We start from the raw sequence: 20,093 nt of genomic DNA, 5'->3' as shown, positions 1-20,093 counted from the left end.
TATAACTGAGAGGATTTCAGCATGAGGACAGATTTCAACTTAGATAAACCTAGAAGAAGATAGATAAATGAGGAACCCATACTATTGGAATGCAGTAGAGATGGCAAAGAATTTCACCACCACAACCATGGTAGAGATGTATTAGGGCAGAGATGTGGAGGACAACTCAAAGACCTCGAATAGAGAGGGCATTTTGCTCCATGCTAGAGTACATACCTAGCAAGAATGAGGCCCTGGGTTGTATCTTCAGCAAAAGGCACCGACAAGATAAATGTTAGGGGTGAGATTTAGGATTGTTTCCAGTACTGTAGGAAAACTGCAGTATTATTAATTAAAGTGGACAACACAGAGAGGAAGTTTTGAAGCAATGGGAATTTACTTCTGGACTTTAAGAATAGGCAAACAAAATTTATATATACACATCAGAGTTGATGCTGGAATTATAGATTAACACTTGGATATCGACATACAGAAGGCATTTAAGATGGGGACATCTGAGGGCATCTCAGATAGAGGAAAAAGAAGAAAAATTATTCACTTGCATTAATTATATTCCAAAATTCACAAAACAAATTTAAAATTTTACTGACATCAAAGAAACTGGAAAATGATAAAAAGATTTCATTAAATATTATTAAATATACCTAATAAAATACACAGTCATTTTAGAAGCTGGAATAAATCTCAATTTGCCAGTACAAATGACCTATGCATAGGAAGTAACAGAGAAGATCTTGCCAGTAAGATATTAATATAATTTTGGTTTCAAAATAATACAAGCATGTAGCTAAGCATTTGCCAATGGATAAAAGAGAAAAACCACTCCAGAAAACAATACCTCAAATATTTTAAACTTTGCATTTCGCAAACTTTCTTCTAGTCTATTTTGTTTTCTCCCATTTTAAAGTTATACTTTACCTAAGTACTGCACAAGAATATTTCACTTTTAAAACACAGTCTTTCTGTAAAGCAACATAAATTAAATGTTAAAATATTGATTGGTTAAATATCCTATCTGCTTGTTTCTCATTCAGTAGTCTTCAACCTCTCTATACATTAGAATTTTAGGGGAAATTTTAAATGCGAACTTAAGGGTTCTATATATACTATACCATGGCAACAACAAAATACCAGTGAGTTCCAAGAATTAGTGTTCTCTCTGATCTTCCTAAATGACCTTTGCATACAGTTAATTATTCCACTTATGACACCTGTGAACATCTAAATGTATACACCATTGAAATAAGTGATGATTGGAATCGCTCAATTTTCATTTTTTGTTATAACTAATCTGATGTTCTTAATTTTTGTAGATATGAAATAATTAACTCATAAGGATATAAATTATGTAAAGATTCTTCTGTGAAAAGTACCAAGAAGTTTTAAAAAGGATTGTTTTGTCCCACCTTTACCAATAACAAATGAATGATCATTTGCAGATAAATATGGATAGAATAACTAATTAGATTAATTAATGGATTAACTAATTAAACACATAAACAAACAAAAAATAGCCAAAGATGGCTTTATCTCATTTTTATTAATCAGTAGTAATACCAAATGGTGATCCACATACCTGTTTACTCCTGTGTTTTATACATTAGAACACCTTTGTGTATGATGTGTCTGGGCCATGAAGTTCCATGGTCATTGTGTTCTTTCTTATCTTAATAATTTCTTCCAACACATGTAGAATATCATCAATAGGTCTTCCTAATGACTAAATTGCCATTTGTTGCAATTCTTTATACACTAATACATGAGAAGCCTGGGGATGTTTGTCCTTCTGTTTATACTTCAGTCATTAAAAGTCATTCCCCTATCAAAGACATATCTTATAATTCTTCACCAATAGTATGGCTTCCTGGTATCTCAATTTTCTACCATATTTGTATCTTTGCCAGCATCAAGCACACTAGTACAATAGTTCAATAAGAATGTATTATTTGTCATGGCTCTCAAGCTCGGAAAGGAAGAGAGGCGCTCCCCTGTCCATTTCTTCCCATCTGTTCCCTCCTAGCATTCTCTCTCTGGCTGTCCTCATCTAAAATTCCTTCATCAGCAGAATGTCAGGAGAACTCAGCTCAGAATTTTGCTGGCTATGAGAAAATTTTTACCTTTAAATGTTTGATAAAGGAAACAGCTAAAAATAATTAGAACAGCCATTGCTGTTTAAGACTGGCGTTTATAGCGATGATTTAAGTTAGCTTTTTTCTTTTTATGACCAATTATTTTCAAGATACTTTGTTTACTGACCTAATTTTTATTAGATGTATTTAATAAACATACCTTAACAAAATTCTTGATAAAATTTAAGTGTCATAGCATTATGCTGGTATAAAATACATCTGAATATTTGAATAGAATTGTATAATAAACTATTTTACAAAAGTGCTAATTTCAGGGTAAGGTTTCTTATGAAAATTACCTTCTGAAAAGGAAGTATGAATACAAAAACATGTGAATTCAAGTGTCCTTCCCTTCCTCAATCTTAGTATGTAACACAGAAACACAGCAATTAAGTTCAGATCTAAATGAGGTATAGTTCACATGATTCTTGCTTAAGTCTATCATCGTGGAAAAGGGATACAGAAGAGACAGAAGTTGCCTAAGAGGCATGGCACAAACCAAAAGGAATAATCTTAACTCAGAGGTGGAGAATGGGTACCCAGTAAGACAAAGAGGAGTATGGAGAAGATCAGTACAAATACTATGTGTGTGTGTATGTATAATTGTGTATGTGTGTGTATACATGTGTGTGTATGTGAAATTGTGTATGTGTGTGTGTATACATGTGCAGGTGTGCACGCATACCTATGTATGAGTATGTGTGTACTTGGTAATTGTGTGGGTATAACTGTGTGTGTGTGTGTGTGTGTGTGTGTATGTGTGTGTGTGTGTGTGTGTGTATACATATACATACACACACACACACAAACTTTTAAATATTGAATTTGACAGCAATACCATTCCAACCAGGTTCACAAAGAATTTCCCAAGAGGCTAACTCACTCCAGCCAGGATGAGGGAGAGAATGTGTAGAAAGCAAGAGAATGACAAGCTGAGGTGAGAATGCAAGAAAAAACACTGCAGACCTGCACTTCCACTTCAGTGACCATTGGCAACTGATTTAATAGCTGTGAATGTTCTAGACTACTACCTCCTTATATAAATGTAGGAGAAATGTTCTTATCTGCCTTGATCTTGTAATCTTCCTAAACACTTGGACTTGGGATGTCATGGCTTTTGGCTATTTGTCAGACACTGAGTACAGTGAGATCCACTGTACTCACTGAACGTGAATTAATCTCTCAGGGGCTTCACGCTGCCAGTTACTTAAGCTTTCAGGAAATTGTTCCTTTATGCACTTGCCACCCACTTCCACGAAATCAATATTTCACTACAGTTAAGTCAGGATATCTCAAGGTGCTGTGTCCATCTCTAAACGCCACTTCCTAGGTTGCCAAGATACTGTAGATACTGAGCAAGTCTCAGTTTAAAGAACTTTTGGGTGAATCAATTGTACCCTCAGGTGCCAGTAGTACATGCAGCATCAGCATATTGTGAGTGGCTAACTACAACAACTGAAATACCCTCTGTGTACCTTTCTAACGCCAAATGACAGCTTATAAATAAGTATGGGGGGGCAGGGTATCAGGTCTGGGTTTATCAGGTGATGAGGTTGGTAAATCCATTTTGATGGTGAGAGCTCCAGCATATCAAAACAGAAACTACCTGGAGAGCCCCAAACTTCATGGGAATGGAAAGAACCATCATAATAACTGCAAGCAGAATATCCAAAATCTCTATACTTTGTTCCACATAGCTCTACATGGAAAAAATGTGCAAATATATGTTTTAAAAAACTTGTATTATAAACTGTAAACACCTGGTGTTTGCCTTCAAGCACTGCATTTGCTTAAATAATGACATTACACATTGATTATTAGTTTCCTAGGATACAACATACGGCATCATTACTTCATTTTCAATGGACACAGAGTGAACAAGTGTCAGAGCAAAGCCATAAATCCAAATTCTAAACCTGTTCCTCTCAAAGGGGAAACATTTGCTGAACCTAAAATGGTTCCTTTTGTCAGGGCTTGTCAAAAGGGAGTTTTAAGCAAGCTCTGGAAGTTTTCAAAATAAACAGTAAGCTCGTACATTCCTGTGTCTCCCATTTCCTCCTTAGTTTGTTCTTGCCTCCTAATAGGCATGTTTTTCTCTTTTCCCCCCTCTCTGGGGATCTGGACTTGAAATCCAACATTAGATTGTAGCCTATTGTGATGGGAAAAACAAGCCAAGGCTCACATACCATCTCTTCCTAGTGAAATTGTGAGAAGCTGGGTCACATACCTGACTTTGCTTAGCTTCAACTTCCTCATCTATAAAATGAAGAACCAGCACCCTCCTCCTCCACGCTTCTCTGAAGATTTAATGAACTAAAAAATAGAAAGCACTTGGCCCTCCTCCCAACACTGATCAGTCACTGCACAAATGTGAGTTTCCTGCCCTTTTGCCAGGATGACATTCAACCAGTGGCTCTAATGATATTTACAGACACACACATCTGTGTTTCCTTTCATGTCTCTACCTGGACTTCCCGGATGTTCAACACTCAACACACATGTCATACTCTAAATGAAAATAACTAAAATAATATTATGTGCATAAATAACAACCAAAAAGAAGCACTGAGTTTCTGAGGAACATATCTGATGTTGAAGAAATTCTAGAACATTCTTTGTAAAAACTTACAGTGTTTGAGCAACACAAGACATATTAAAGGCAGGATGTATGCTACAATATACCTTAAAGGTACAACCCAATTTGGTTCTTAATATAGCAGCCAGAATAATGATATGCTTTTAGTGAAGACAAAAACAATACATGTACCCTTAGCCTCAATGGTAAGTATTAATGTATTCAGGCTACTATCCTACAAAGAGTCCTAAACAAATGGGAAATGAGCAGACTACAACTTATACAAAGAAGACCATGGCGATATAGTCACTATTTACAGAGAAGAAGATGTGGAGATATTCCAGAGAGAAAAATAAATATTTGTACCTAATATTACAGTATGATTTTCATGATTAGATAAATTTGTATATAACATAGGGCCACACATAGTTGACAAAGATATAATTGGAGCAGAAATATTAAAAAGTATTCTATAGCTTTTCATATTTTCACTTCCCAACACATCCCACTTTCTGACTTTCCATGCTAGTCTGCATTGTCACACTGGAGAAGCAGAAATGACAGATATGAGTGACTTATGTTAAGGAATCTCTCTCATCACCTTTTGACCCAATCACTCAGCTCTCACTGCCTGGCCTTTGGGCACCCTGTGACTCTCTCATGTCCACTATATATAAACAGGGGAAGTGAGTGACTGCTGTGGGGTTCCATACAGGAAGTCCCTTAATGTCCATTTCACCCACAATGCTACCTGGTACCTACCCGGAAGGAATGAACGGAACCACTCCACTGCAATCCCAGCCACTCCTGCTAGTTCAAGCATTCGGTTCAGCATCACCTCATGACCACCACGAAAGCAGCTGAGGCTCTAATACAATCATCATGGAAAGGTGTCCCAAATCCTTCATTCCAGGAAGAGCCTTCATACACACCAACGCTGTCTCCAAGCCATGCCGGGGTCTGAAACCAGACTGGAAAATATTATATATGTGTATATATAGTAAAACTCCCACAAACCACTCTTCTACTTTGTCATATTTCTTTATAGCCACTGAACCCATCTCTATGTATCGCCTTTTCAGAGTGGAGATATGAACATTCAAGGAAAAGTTCTTTCCAGTAGAAGGGAAGCAATAAGCCCAGGAAGACCTGGTGCTGCCTGGTAAGGTTCTTGAGGTGATCCCAAATGGAACATACTTTGTCCTGAAGGGAAGAGAGAAAACACAATGTAGGTTTCCAAGCCTGCTCTTCTAAATTTGTTAAACAGGATCAAACTATGCTTATATAGTTTTCAGAAGTCTTAGCTTTCCCAGGAAATAGCCATGGCAGATTAATTCTTGAGGTCCCATTTTTTTTACTAAGCATCTCTTAACTTGCACTGAATCTCACCTTGTGAACAGCTGTGTCATAATCCTAGCAACCTCTCATTCAACGGCACGCCTAGACTGTCCACTTTGAAGAGCTTTAGACTTATCATGGGCACAGAGCTCAGAATCTTTGACTGAGCAAGAGATTCAGAGGCATAAATGACTGAGGGCTACCCCAAGAGCTATTACATCTTAAAAATTAAAAGGAACTAAAACTAAAACTAAAACAAAATCTATTTTTCTCCTTACTGAATAAATTTCTCTGAAACAATATGAAAGACATTACATGAATTCTCAAGGATTAGCCAGAGCCATCTAGTCATATTTTCTTGGGTCCTTTGTTGAAAGACAGAAGACTGTCTCTTTTCTACCATGTCCCTTAGCCTAAAATCATGCAATATTAACTACTACCTATAATTTTCAATCCCACCATAAGAATTTTTCAAGCTCTATGTTCCTAGGATATGTTCAAAATAAACTTAAATGATTTGGATCACCTCAGCTTCGGTGTCTATGTGTTTACCCTGCATTTTTTTTAAAAACATAAAATAAATTGTGATACACAAACTGTCTGTTATAAACAATTCCATTTAAAGCTAATAGAATCCTGACTCTCTGTCTCCATTTTACTTCCTCTACTGGCCAGGCTCATCTCAGTCATTTGAGTAATATTCAGTTTACATTAAGATGAAAGAGCTTAAAAATGACCATCTGCTATACTGCCTCTGCTGCCCACCTCATATATGCATTCACTCATAGCTCAGTATCCTGTATATGTTGAATATCCAGATATCTTTTAGACATTATCTGGGCCTGAGATTTCTACCCAAACATAATACTCATTATATTTGTCTACATGTTCTTCAGAAACATCATGACATCTCATACGAAGTGGTATATCTTTCACTAAGATTCATGTGAAGAATTACTGACTCCTCTAGATGTAAAAAATTCAGAAAATATTATTTTAAATTCATAGACATATAAAAATAAAGGGATAATCTATTAGTGGCATAGGTCAAATTTACAAGAAAGTGGGAACTTAGCAATATGTCACTCACATGGCATATCTTATGTGTGATCTATCACTGATTTCTGGCTGCACAACCCAGGGTTCTGAACATCTCATAGGCACCTATATCAGGTGCCTATGAGTAAGAGATATTTCACCAAATAAGTGTCTGCTATAATGACCCCATGATCTGGGAATAGCAAGGAGAATTGCAATTATGAAAGTGTGTGTCAACAGCTTTCTAAAAATTCATATATCAGCTGGGTTTAGAAAGACATGCAAATAAAATAACAACAGCTATAACAACAACACTTTAAAGACTTCTCATTGGACAAAAAAGAAGGATACTAATTTCTGCCAAGGTCCTATGGAAAAGATGTCCCAGAGGAGGTGACAACCTGGACCTTAAATGGCAAACAGGAATTATGCCGTTAATGGCCACAACAGCCAGCCAAAGCATTAGATCTATACAACTAACAAGAACTTTAAAAGGCATTGCACATAACTAAAACATATTCTATGCTATGTGCAGTTTCCTGGGCAATCAATCTACTTCAGTATCAAGGAAAACACTTAACACACTGTGAACATTCAGTAAATATTAGCATGTGAGACAAAATGACAGAACACAAGTAACTGGATAGATTTACTAAGTAATGATTCCTTACACATACAGAGGTAGACTTCTTAAGATACTGTTCTTGTTCACTCTTGAAATCTATACTCCTAAATTTCATTTTCTGTGTTTAAAGCTTTATGTTCAAATCTCTAACAAAACTTGGATGACTCTAAAAATCTGGTTCAAAGCAAGATGTCCTTGTCATTAAGTTGCTCATCAGGGAAATCCCTTCTCCTAGAATTCAAAGCACTTGGCTTCTGTTCCATGAAGAAACAATTGTTTCAAATGTTGTTGTGGAATCTTAATTAAGAATACAAACTAAATAGCATCCCCTTTTTAAATGCTAACAAAATTTTATGTAAAATAGGATGTATAAACTATTATATTTTCTTTTTGAAAATTGAGGCATTTGCTGCCAAAATGCTACTGCATACTATTTCAGAATACAAGTTGGACCCCATTCCATCATGATTAACTGTTTCCAAGTTAGAAACAAAGCAGCCAACAGTGAAATTTTCTGTACTAAATATCTTAAACTTGGCGGCACATTTTCCAAGGTTTTCCAAATTACTTTATCTTTGTAGCAGCCTTATGATGCAAATAAAGTTGAATTTAACCTATTTTACTGAAAAGACAAGAGAAAAATACTGAGTGACTTATCTAGGATAACACATTATGTTTGAAGCAGAAATAGAGCTAGAATTCACATTTCCATTCAGTCAATCAGAAAATTTCATCAGCCTATTATATGAAGGGAACCACGGGAGAAAGAAAAATCAATGAGACATAAATTCCTGCATGAGTGAAATGGCAGTCCTATTACAACATGGGAAATTTAAGAGCTTATTAGACACCACAGCAGAGGAACACTCACATCACATTAGCATGAAACAGCAAAGATAAAATGATAAATGGAGGCTAGTGACAAAAAACATCACATTTGAATAGGGCCTTGAAGGTGGAGATAGAAAGGACTCTCACAAGCCAAGAAGAGTCAGATAGACCTAAAAGGGGTGGAAGTGCATGTCATGTGTAATGGTGGCTTTTTAAATGTTAAATGTTGATACACGTCTAATAGAAATCAAACCTGAAAAGTAAATTTGAATGAAAAGTAAGCTGTAAGCACGGCTGGCGCTATTCCTACTTTAGGGTCCCTCCTCTCCTCTCCATCATTTTTATCTGGAAACACACCTATCTCCCTCCTGGGTGCATGAAAATATATCCCCCAGCTTCCCTTTTGATCAATACAAATGTACATCAGGCTAAGGGGGCAGAGGGAAATGGACATATGCTTCCAGAACATGCTTCTTGAGATATTTCCCATTTTCAGCTGTAGGTCCTCTCAGACTATTGATCTTAAAAGAGATGGAAAAGAGACACGATGCAAGAACCCAGCTACATTGTATTCAGAAAGAGCAGAGCTAACCATCTCATTGCTCCTTGCATTCCCTCTGTAGATATTGACCTGAGAAATGAATTTAAATGTGACTAACCCATTTGTTCTAGTTGCCCACAGTAGCATAAAAAGCCTATGCATTTGCATAGTTATAGTTTAAAGCAGTCAGGAGTCATTTGTTTGGTCTCGATTCTCAAAACTCAAGAAAAACCATCTGAAAGTAACAACTAAATATAGATGTCTTCACAAACTCAGAGATGCATCTTTAGAATATGCTTCAAAATTCATTTTCAAATTTCAATTTATATTGACTATATATAACTATTCTATAATGAGGAACTAAACAGTATATGACAAATTAGTTATAAGTGAGATTTGATAGCCTCAAATGAAACTGAATTTAACCATATTTAATCAAATTACATACAGACACACACACAGACACACACACACACACCTATGCCCCATTGTCACATTGATGATTAAAAATCTACTCATAAGATGACTGAAATGATTATTTTTACTGGGGAAACCTGATAAAAGATTTTTCTTCAGTTGTTAGTAGGTGACAAACTCCCATCCACCTTTTATGCTCTTCATGTCATATTATAAACACACAATATTTTAGTATAATCATATCTAATATAGGCAATTTATCTAATATGTAATTGGTCTTCAGCTTGTTTATATGCCAGTAAGGAAGAGATATATGTAAAACAAAATAACAGCACTATATTTTAAAACATGAATACATAAAAATCACAAACACATTTGTTGGGAAGATCTGAGAAAAAGAAAAATATGTGTGCAGTAGAACACTTTGGATTCCATCACTCTGCAAGTCCATGTTCTGTCCCTCGCCTCATGTATCTTATCCCCATAGGGCATTGTGTATCTTATCTTACACTCTTGAAAAAATGGGCTAAGGATGGTCAGAAAAAAATGTTCTTTCCATTCTGTAGACTCCCTGACACTGGCTGGGTCATCTGACTCTCCAATAAGCTCGTGGAGGAAACATAGGACCATCCACATTGGTTTTGAATCTCTCTTGGGTAAGATCTTGAAGCCAAAGAAGAGCCCACAAAACCAACTCAAGAATTTAGTTACATATATAAATTTCCAATGCTACATCTCTTTTATCTTAGCTCCTGTTATCCAGTTCACAAGCATGCTCTGCTGGAGGTCAATCCAATGAGCTGCAGGTCAGTGTGGCTTGTCATAGAAACAAATCAGTAGAAGCAAAACATGAGAAGGGCACATCTGTCCAACCAGAACTTAAACAAGACATTTGTCTTTTCTTCCTTGAACAGTTCTTCCCTATCTCCACTAGAGAGCTTTTGTAGAATGGCCTCCTACTCCAAAATGATCAGTCTCTTTAAGGTGGAGAGAAGATATGAACATTCACCAGTTTTGTCAGAAGAGACAGAGCATATAATTTTTACAAGGCTAAGTTTACTTGTCTGTAAACACAAGAGCCAAAGGCTATATGATATGTCAAGACAAGAAACAAAACACTATAATTCCAACTGAAAATCCACTCACAGCTTAGTTTGTCCTGAAGCAGAGGGACTTTGAATGATCTGACTAAAGGGAAGGCTGTGCTCACATTAAGTTCCCAAGTTGTTTTCGTGCTGTAAAAGTGCTGACCTCAGTAAATGGCCTTCTGTACAAATCAGTCCTAATTTCCTCTCTCATATAGAGACACAACTCCATCATCCAGAAACAGTCTCCCCTACATCCTCAGGGTGAGGGGGACAGTTTCTAAAAAGGGCTAGACATTACTTGAGTAGGTGAACAGGGAATAGTGGGTTTTAAATTCTAGGCAACTATTATTTAAGGTTGTTCAGAAATGTCTCTGAGAACTTTCTCAAAATCTCTCCTCTGTTACACACAATACTGAAAAGGACTGTATAACTTCCCTATTATACAAGGTAATTTATGAGATGCTGAAAATGCAAAATCATAACTGGTTTTTGTAATATGGTATTCAGGAAGACAATAAATTAATATTAAGCTCAGTAATCAAGCTAACATATCCAATACTACAGTTGGGCTTCAATTGGGAGCAATAAGCTAGGAGTGGTGGCACACATCTGCTAACCTCAGCGTTTGGAATAGAGATAGAGAAGAAAAAGGTATACAAGGTGAGCCTTGGCTACAGATCAAGCTTGAAGCCGCTGTGGACTCATCCAAAAAAAAAAAAAAACAGAATAAAACTACTAATAATTATTATTATCAAACAAACACAAGGAAAAGCCAAAAATTGAAATCAAAATGAGCAGTAATAGTGAATTTAGTAACTCCTAACAGAACTTCTGTGTTCCTGACTCATCTTGGAAGGAGGGGTTGGAGATTCCAAAGGGAGCTTCAGTGCCAACTCCAGCAGAGAACAACTTCAGATTTGAGCCACTCTCTTGACTACTCATTAGCGACAAGCTGTTTCAGTGACTCTTAGTGAATGTTGTTATTCTATTTCTAGTATTTAGCAAGTCACCTTCAATGGGCACACACTGGATAGCAAACTGAACAAAATTCATTACACAAATGGCTATATTTCATGTAGGAATGGTAATGAACAACACAGACATGAATCCTAGATAACCATAGAAAGTAAATGGGTGGCCGCAGGAGCATTGCCAAATGGTCCTAGCTCAGATTATAAAACTAGAAATTATGATGAATAAGGAATTGTCCTAAAGAAGGCAGTGGTGTCACTTCTACGATTATACTCATTGTTCACTTGGGACTTCTTTTCTTTTCCTATCCACAGCCCTGAGAAGAAAACATAAGAACTCATCCCTTTATACTTCCACTTACATGTGGTTCAAATAAGAATCACCCTTTTTCATTCATTTTCCCACACAATAATATAGACTACAATCACCTAAAATCATTTTTACATTATATATACATTTTGTTAGCAACCAGGCCTTGCCCATGATTTGCCCATTCACTAGAAACAATTCAAAGGTGATTGTTTCACAGAGTTCTAGCACATTTTACACCTTTGTAGCATTATTTTTCTAAAACAGTAAGAAGCTGTATCTGAGATGTGTACTCTGGTTCTGTAGCCCAGATCTCCAGTGTTAGTCACCACCTTCGCCTCCATCAAGAATGGCATTTAGCACACGCCCACAGCTTGAGCATCCCCCAAATCTATATGGGCCATGAACTGTCCATCCTCCATCCCTCTACCATAATAATGATGAAGCCACTAACTTATGAAGTTATCTGAACATGCTTATTTCAAGCCAGACATTAAAATTAGTGATAAATATCATTGTTATATATAATCTAGTATGTATAAGGCATATTTCTTGCATTAAACTGTCTCCAAAGATGGTATGTTTGTATGTATGTATATGTCTGCATGTGTGTGTGCATACATATATGTGTGTGTGTGTGTAATAGAACCGTGTGTGTGTGTGTGTGTGTGTGTGTGTGTGTGTGTGAAAAATAGAATCAAATCAAATCATTGACAACATCTGAATGTGTATGTGTGGTATTGTGTGCACACATGCACAAGCATTTGTATATTTGGATATGCGCATATGTGGGTACATTTGCAAAAGTGTGTATGGATGTTCCCAGAGGTTGCTTGCCTGGTCTTCCTCAATTATTCTCTACTTTATTCCCTGAGGCGGAGTCTTGATGAACCTGGAGCTTACTTGCCTAGTCTACCTAGTCAGCTGGGCCATGGGAATCCTAGCTCCATCTCCTAAGCTCCAGGGTTACAGGCAGCCTACCATCCCTGCCTGGCTTATGTATTTCTGAAGATATGACGTCTAGGATTAACTATTGCATGCTCAGCGCTTTATCCACTGAGTTATGTCTGTAGCCCAGATTTAAAAACAAAACAAACAAACAAACAAACAAAACCAAAACACTACACTTTGGAGTCAGGCTCCAAGTGTCTAAGGGGTTAAAGGAATGTGTCTATGAATCAAAACCTAGGACCTCAAAAACCCATGTTTATCACTTGCTACTGAATGAATGTTCTGAAGTTTCTTCATCTGCTTCTAGTTCTTTATTGACAAATGGGAAGTGGCCGTCTATCTACCCAATCACAGTTTACTTTAAGAAGTGATTAATAACTTGTGTAAAATGTTCTTAGCATTAGGCATAACAGAAAACCCTAATAAATGTTAATATTCATTTCATTATTGAAAGACTAACATTAATTTTCTTGCAACAACTACATGCAACAGAGCCATCTCAGTCCTATGCTAAAACAAACAATGGATACAAGCACGGGAGCGCCTTCACTTAGTGATCTGATAAATGCAGAAGTTAGATAATGCTTACTGGTATGTTGGCATATCATACATTTATGAAGAGTTTGAAAATTAAAAGTCCCCAAACATAAAAACTTAAGAGATAGCATGCACTGTGTTTCAGAGTTACTTGCAAAAACAGAGGTTTCTTTACAAAGGATGACTCTCAGAGAATAGACCATTATTTTGTTCATCTGTTTACCACAACAGTTACAGGCTCGAGAACACAGCAATAGCCTAAAAAGTGTGAACAGAACCAATTTTTGTCTTAAAATGTCCTCAAATTCTATGCACATTTAAAGTAAACACTACTCTTGCTTGAATCATCTTGTATGATGATCTGTGTCTCTGTGAATTTCTTTTCTCTGTTACCCTGTGATGTTCCTCTGTTCTCTCACTACGATATCCTTCCAGTCTGACATCTAAGCACTAGAGTCGCACATAACTGCAGACTACGAAGCAGCCCATGGGGCAGAGGATTAGTGACAAATTGAACTTTGGACTTCATTACATGTAGTAGACACACATACACAAACACACACACACACACACACACACACACACACACACAAAAGTATACAGACATGCATGTATGTGCTAATGTCCTGAATTTGAGCCAGAACTCTAGACAACAAGTATCAATTTGATTTTGCTTAAGTATGTAGGAGAGAGTATATGATAGTCTTATTACCTAAAAGACTAAGACTTATTAGGAATAATTTACTGTAGCTTTTAGAAATCATTGCTCCACAAAATTCTCTTCCTTTTTATTGCCTGTAAAAACAAATCAATGCTAAAAAGAAGTCTGTATGTCAGCATACCAAGTGTTTTGCATTTGAATTGTACCATCAAGTTCAAAACACTGAAGCAAAACTGAAACTCCATTTGACATGTGACAGTTAAGAATGGAGTGTGATGAAATGAGAGATGAAGACAAAAACAGAGTTACAAAAGAATTAAATAAGATATCCCAGGTAAATGTCATCTCCTTCCTACAGATTTTTACCTGAACAGGATACTTGGAAAGACTCATGAACAGAGTAATTTTTACATCCATTTCTGGTTCTATTTCTGCACTGAAATATTTATAGGGTATTCAGTGTTTCTGGAGTAAATTATACCTAAATCTTGGTAAAGCTGAAATCACTTAAATTACCTTTTTTTGTTCAATTACTTGGAAGAATGGAGAACGAAAGCTTGACAGAATAAAACGATGTATTAAGCAACGGCCATTTCATAGCTGTAATTGCACAGCTTAGTGGATATTGATGCCTTCAGGGTTGCAGGCAGTCACCATAGCTATTTTTTACCAAAATCTTCAAATAAGATCCAAATCAATTCATATTATTTAAATATACATATTATACTGAATATGAGACTTCTTAAGCTGAGTATTTCATGGGTTAGGAATAACACAGGAACACACACATTCGCAGTGCATTCAATGGAGATGCAGCATGTGCTTATGGATTCCTTCTAAAGCAAGCAGATAACCAAGCCTTTGGAAACAGTCATAGTGTGTCTCAGAGGTTCTGCTAATGTTCCAAATTTCGAATCACTGTTACTTATTGAATGTTTCTGCCTCCCAGAAATTCATAGGATGAAACCTTTGACCTCAGTGTGACTACAACTCTTTGAGAGTAATAAGGGCAAATGATTGAGGAGTTCTGATCTGATAGCATTGGTAGTTATCTTTGTAAAAAGTAACTGAAGAGTATGTGGCTTTCTGTGTGGCTTTCATGAAGAAAGGCTAGGTGAAGACCAGCAAAAATGTGAGGAAATGCAAGACATAGAGGTCTCCAGAAAAGAGATCACCAGACTTCGACTTGGGACTTGGCAGCAACAGCAGACTCAGAATTACTCTGGAGACAACTTAATCTTGGAATAGGAAAAGTTAGCTTGGAAACTTACTGCATCAGTGTGCAGCACAGCCTGTGACAGGTACAGAAGGCCAATTACATAGCACCAATGTGAAAGATGACAAAAGAACATGTAGGTGTGTGGGTATAAGACATATATATATATATATATATATATATATATATATATATATATTTTACACACACACAACCACAGATATATACACACATACACAGAGCATACATATATACACACAAAGCACACATGAACACGGAATACATATACACACATATGAGCATATACATGCATGTGATGCATGCACACATATGCTCACATGTATATCACATACACATTTACATGACACACATATGCATGCATGAACCCGTGCTATATACATAAATTCATTTACCATATACTCACACACATATTCGGAGATGAAAACATGTCATACAAATACACACATGAACACTCTGAACTTTGTGAACACCTTGTGGTCTCTATATTCATATATAAATATGAATATGTATTTATGAATATATATGAATATGTAAGGCCCCCATTACGTAGGCCAAGATACTCCTGGCCTCTAACCCTATCTTCTAAATCTAAAGGAACACTGGAGGAAATTACATAATAAAAGGTAAACAATTAACTGTAGTAGCAATATCACATGCCTGCTCTGAAAGCTTCACAAATCCCCAAGTCCATGTTGGTTAGAATTATTCAGAGAAGCTCTGAGCATACAGAGAAACATTTCACATAATTGTGTGTTAACTTGCAAACTGTTTTACCAGTAATATGTAATATGTCTCTCTTGGGAATCATTTCAAGAGCTAGTGAGATGGCTCAGTGTGTAAAAGCAATTGCTGCCAATCCTAATGACCTAAGTTTGGTCCCTGGGTCCCTCCTAGCAGGAAGAGAGAATTGATTCTCCCAAATTGCTCTCTATTCCACATGTACACTGTGGCATGTGCATGCATACACGTGTGTGTGTGCACATGCAAATGCACATACACATTCAATAAATAAGTAAATAAGTGGAATTAAAATTTAAAGAATCTTTTCAATTATTCTATCACTAAGCAAATTTGTTAAGTTTGTTTTGATAGACTATAGTCATATTAAAATAATTAGTGATATTCATGTTTACGCTGCATACATAATCCATACTTATCACTTAATAGAAAATTTATTTTCATACATAAAATGTAAAATGTCAACAAAACTTTTAAATTGATATATTTTTGGAAATCAGCATACATATATATATATAATTTCAAAATTCAAATTTTTACTTACTTGTAAAATATAAATTATGCTTTCTCCTTTCATGCCTAAGAGTTATATTTCAGAATGCCATGGCTTTATTTCAACGACATATTATTAGAAATGAAGTGCTGTACCTAATTTCATGTAATTATCACAGAATCTGACTTAGTTCTTATTATCTCACAAACTGGCCCATACTGGCCCCGCAATGATTTGCAGTATCAGATAAGAAATGCTACTCTAGAGGACAGTAGCTGTTGGAGGGAAAAATAGATTTGAAAGGGTGTTTTCTGGGATCTAGTGTCTAGATAAGAAAATGGTACAATAATATATATCAAAAATAAGTGTTTGAATAATGAGAAAGCTGGAACACAGACAAAGAGAGTTGTAATGAGAAAGCAAGGCTGATGCGCCTCATGAAGCAACCTGGCATAGAGGGTGGGAGAAAGGCAGGAATGCTCTCATGCAAATGTCTGGTTTGAGCAATGAGTAAGAAAAATTACACACCAACCAAGAACTAGATTACTCTAAATGCTTGCCTATACACAACTGCATGCGCATAACCATATGCAAATTGGGCTGTGTTTCTGTCTAATCACGCCATTGTCGCACACATCCCTCTCTCGATGGCTGACTGTGCACAGCATTTCCACAATGAGAGAATTAGATGTTGACAAATGGTGGGGCTGACACCGTGCACTAACACTGTAATTCCAAGAATGTTCTGACACAAACAAACTGTACCGCCATTTCAGCATGAAGGGAAGACTGCTAACGTGGACACTGGAGATAAGAATTGATTTTGCAATAGAAATTATTTGTGTTTCTTATCTCTAGACAAAACATTTCTGCACCCACGAAGAATCACCTCCTATAGTGCTAATTAGCAACATAAATCTCACCGAGAGCAATGTCAAAAGACTTTATTGTTTGTCACTAAATGTGGTAATTGAATTTCTGACAGTTTATCCTTTAAAAATGCAAAATCTTTAATAAACCACAGTTTAAAGTGGAGATCCCAATTTCCACATATCATCACCAAGACTCACAGACAGAAAAACATAAAATGCATTTAAAGTAGGAGGTAAAAACAAATTTATTCAGAGAATGATCAGTGGCGATAAAAGGAGTCTCATTCATGCTAGAATAATTACAAAACCTTCATTTGTCAAATGAATATTTCACATTGAAAATTCTAGAATGTGTCTGTCTTATGAGGAACACTAAAACAAATAGACATTGTTTAGGAAATTGTGTAAGTGTCCCTACTGGGATGGCATTTACATCTATAGCATTGTAAAACACATATTTATAAATACTATCCTGTCTCCAACCCTCAAGACACTAAGTTGATACTTTCTTTGTGTGGGAGTGAGTGTGTGTGTGTGTGTCTTTAGGAAGGTCTGTATGTATTGTGTTTTGGTGTAAGTGTGTGTGTACGTGTGTGTAAGTATATATGGGTATGTATGAGTACAGATGTATGTCCATATCCTTGCGTATATCCTTTATGACCCTATTGTCCTTATTAGAAATTATTTACCTAATCACTTAAATAATAAAAAACTACAATTAAGCCTATGTCACATTAACTACTGGAATCTTAAAACTGTGATGTTCAGAACATCACTGGGACTCATGGTGAATGGTTGATTTTTTTTTTTTTTTTTTTTTTTTTTGGCTCCTGTTGGGTGACAAGCCTAAATCTATGACCTTGTGACCTTGCAGCTTCTGTCTATGTCGTGCTAACAGAGCATTTATTTACTTATTGAGCGTCACCTTTAAAGTTAGATGAGAAAGGACAAGAAACCTCTTGAGGTACCAAAACTCCCTCAGTGTTCCTTCTACAGAAGCAACCTCTGAATAAGCAAGCCAAATACAGAAAGTCATCAGTAAAATAGTCTGCCACCTTCCCAAACATGTGGATTGGATACAAATGTTATTTCTGACTACAGACGAAAGCCCATCAGCCTTCTGTCCTGATGACCAGGAAATGCCCAGCTGGGGAGCTCACAGAGTATCAAGTATCCATCCACAGCACAGCACGGTAGAATGTGCCCACTGTCCCCCCTACCCAAACAGCATGACTATTTGATTATAAGACCGACCATCTGAACAGCCATCCAAACAATTATGACTGATCGATTGTGACACCCAATAGGCCCGAAAGACTTGAAGTCTAAGCATCATCAGACTCAGTAAAACGTAAGTACAGATGGACCAGATGTTTTACAAAAGCAAAACAAAACCATACATTCCTTCAGACCAGTATATGAAGGCAGAGGAAAGGTTCCCAAAGATATCCTCCTCGAAAAGAGAACCTGGTCTACAGAAACTGCACTGTGATCAATCACAGTACCAAATTCTCAACCACAGAATGGCAATTTATTATGTGCAGATTTAAAAAAATAAACTCATTGAGCCAGGCGTGGTGGCACACACCATTAATCCCAGCACTCGGGAGGCAGAGGCAGGCAGATTTCTGAGTTCGAGGCCAACCTAATCTACAAAGTGAGTTCCAGGACAGCCAGAGCTGTACAGAGAAACCCTGTCTCAGGAAAAAAAAAATCCCTCACACATGAAGTATTTCATTCTGGCTTTTCCAGTTAGAATCTAATCACAGTCTACATACATATTTCATAAATAACATGGAGATGACACACAAAATCTGTGTACCTTGTATCATAATTATATAAAAACATATAATTTAAAGAGTACCTTGCAAAGAGGGAAAGTCAGTATAAAAATGTCACAAGTATCAAGGTAACACTATTTCATCTGTTAAATCTATTCTAATATCCACATTAGCTGTGTCAGAATAACTGGCTTTGATATTTTGTTTAAATTACACATTTTTTAAATTTTTTATTGGATATTTTATTTGTTCACATTTCAACTGTTATCTCCCTTTTCCGGTTTCCTTAAACCAGTGGTCCTTACGATATCTAAGAGGAAGCCACAGAGCCCTGCTTCCTTCCCTTGTTCACAGGTAATCGTCTGCAGTCTCTCAGGATGCACACGTATTGAATGGTTGCTGCAGACTAGGCACCCTCTTTTTGATTTCAAAACAATATTGAATAGGACTAAACCACAGCATGCTGCTTTGCAAGAAGCTCGCGTGCTGACTGCAAGCCAAAGTCGTCACTGGCAGCCAGCGAGGGAACATCTTGGGGGAGAAGACTATTTACTCAACAACTATTTATTGAGTATCTTCCGAGTGCCAGGAGAGCTGGGTTCTTTCTTTGCCCTTAATCAGCTCAGGAGGCCCAATGAAAACCCCAATGCAAAACTGCAGAACAGCTAGACCAATCGCAGAGGTGAGCCTCCTCAGAGACAAGGAAAGACCCCAGAGAGCTTTATGTGAATGTTCTTAACTAAGTGCTTAGGATGTGGGAGAGACCCTGCAGACACTTCCTTGAAAATGTGTGGGACAGTGGTGGGCAGTGCAGGGACGTTAACATTCCTGTAACCCTTGGGGCACTACAGACACATCAGAAACCCCAGCACCACCTCCCTGGACTCTATCAGGCATATGCAACCTGTTTGTGTTTCATGGAAAACACATCATTAATAAATAACAAGAAGTCATCACCCA

The 20,093-nt window shown here is 36.8% G+C and overlaps 1 protein-coding gene across 12 annotated transcripts in view; it reads right to left on the bottom strand.

The window, feature by feature from the left end:
* Positions 1–20,093, bottom strand: part of Asxl3 (additional sex combs like 3, transcriptional regulator) — a 186,151-nt gene that overhangs the window by 131,909 nt on the left and 34,149 nt on the right. For 6 of the 12 annotated variants that reach the window (XM_006525739.3, XM_006525740.2, XM_006525742.4 and 3 more), the window contains exon 3: positions 17,858–17,860. In XM_006525739.3, the coding sequence (XP_006525802.1) occupies positions 17,858–17,860 (3 nt within the window). Of the gene's footprint in view, positions 1–5,213; positions 5,217–5,466; positions 5,676–17,857; positions 17,861–20,093 lie in introns of all 12 variants that reach the window. The other 6 variants (XM_030250369.1, XM_030250371.1, NM_001167777.1 and 3 more) reach the window with 2 other exon arrangements.

The sequence above is a fragment of the Mus musculus genome, chromosome 18 (assembly GCF_000001635.26).
Source record: "Mus musculus strain C57BL/6J chromosome 18, GRCm38.p6 C57BL/6J".
In the NCBI taxonomy this organism is placed as follows: Eukaryota; Metazoa; Chordata; class Mammalia; order Rodentia; family Muridae; genus Mus; species Mus musculus.
The sequence above is the reverse complement of the archived record's forward strand: the minus strand, read 5'-3'. Positions and strand labels throughout refer to the sequence as shown.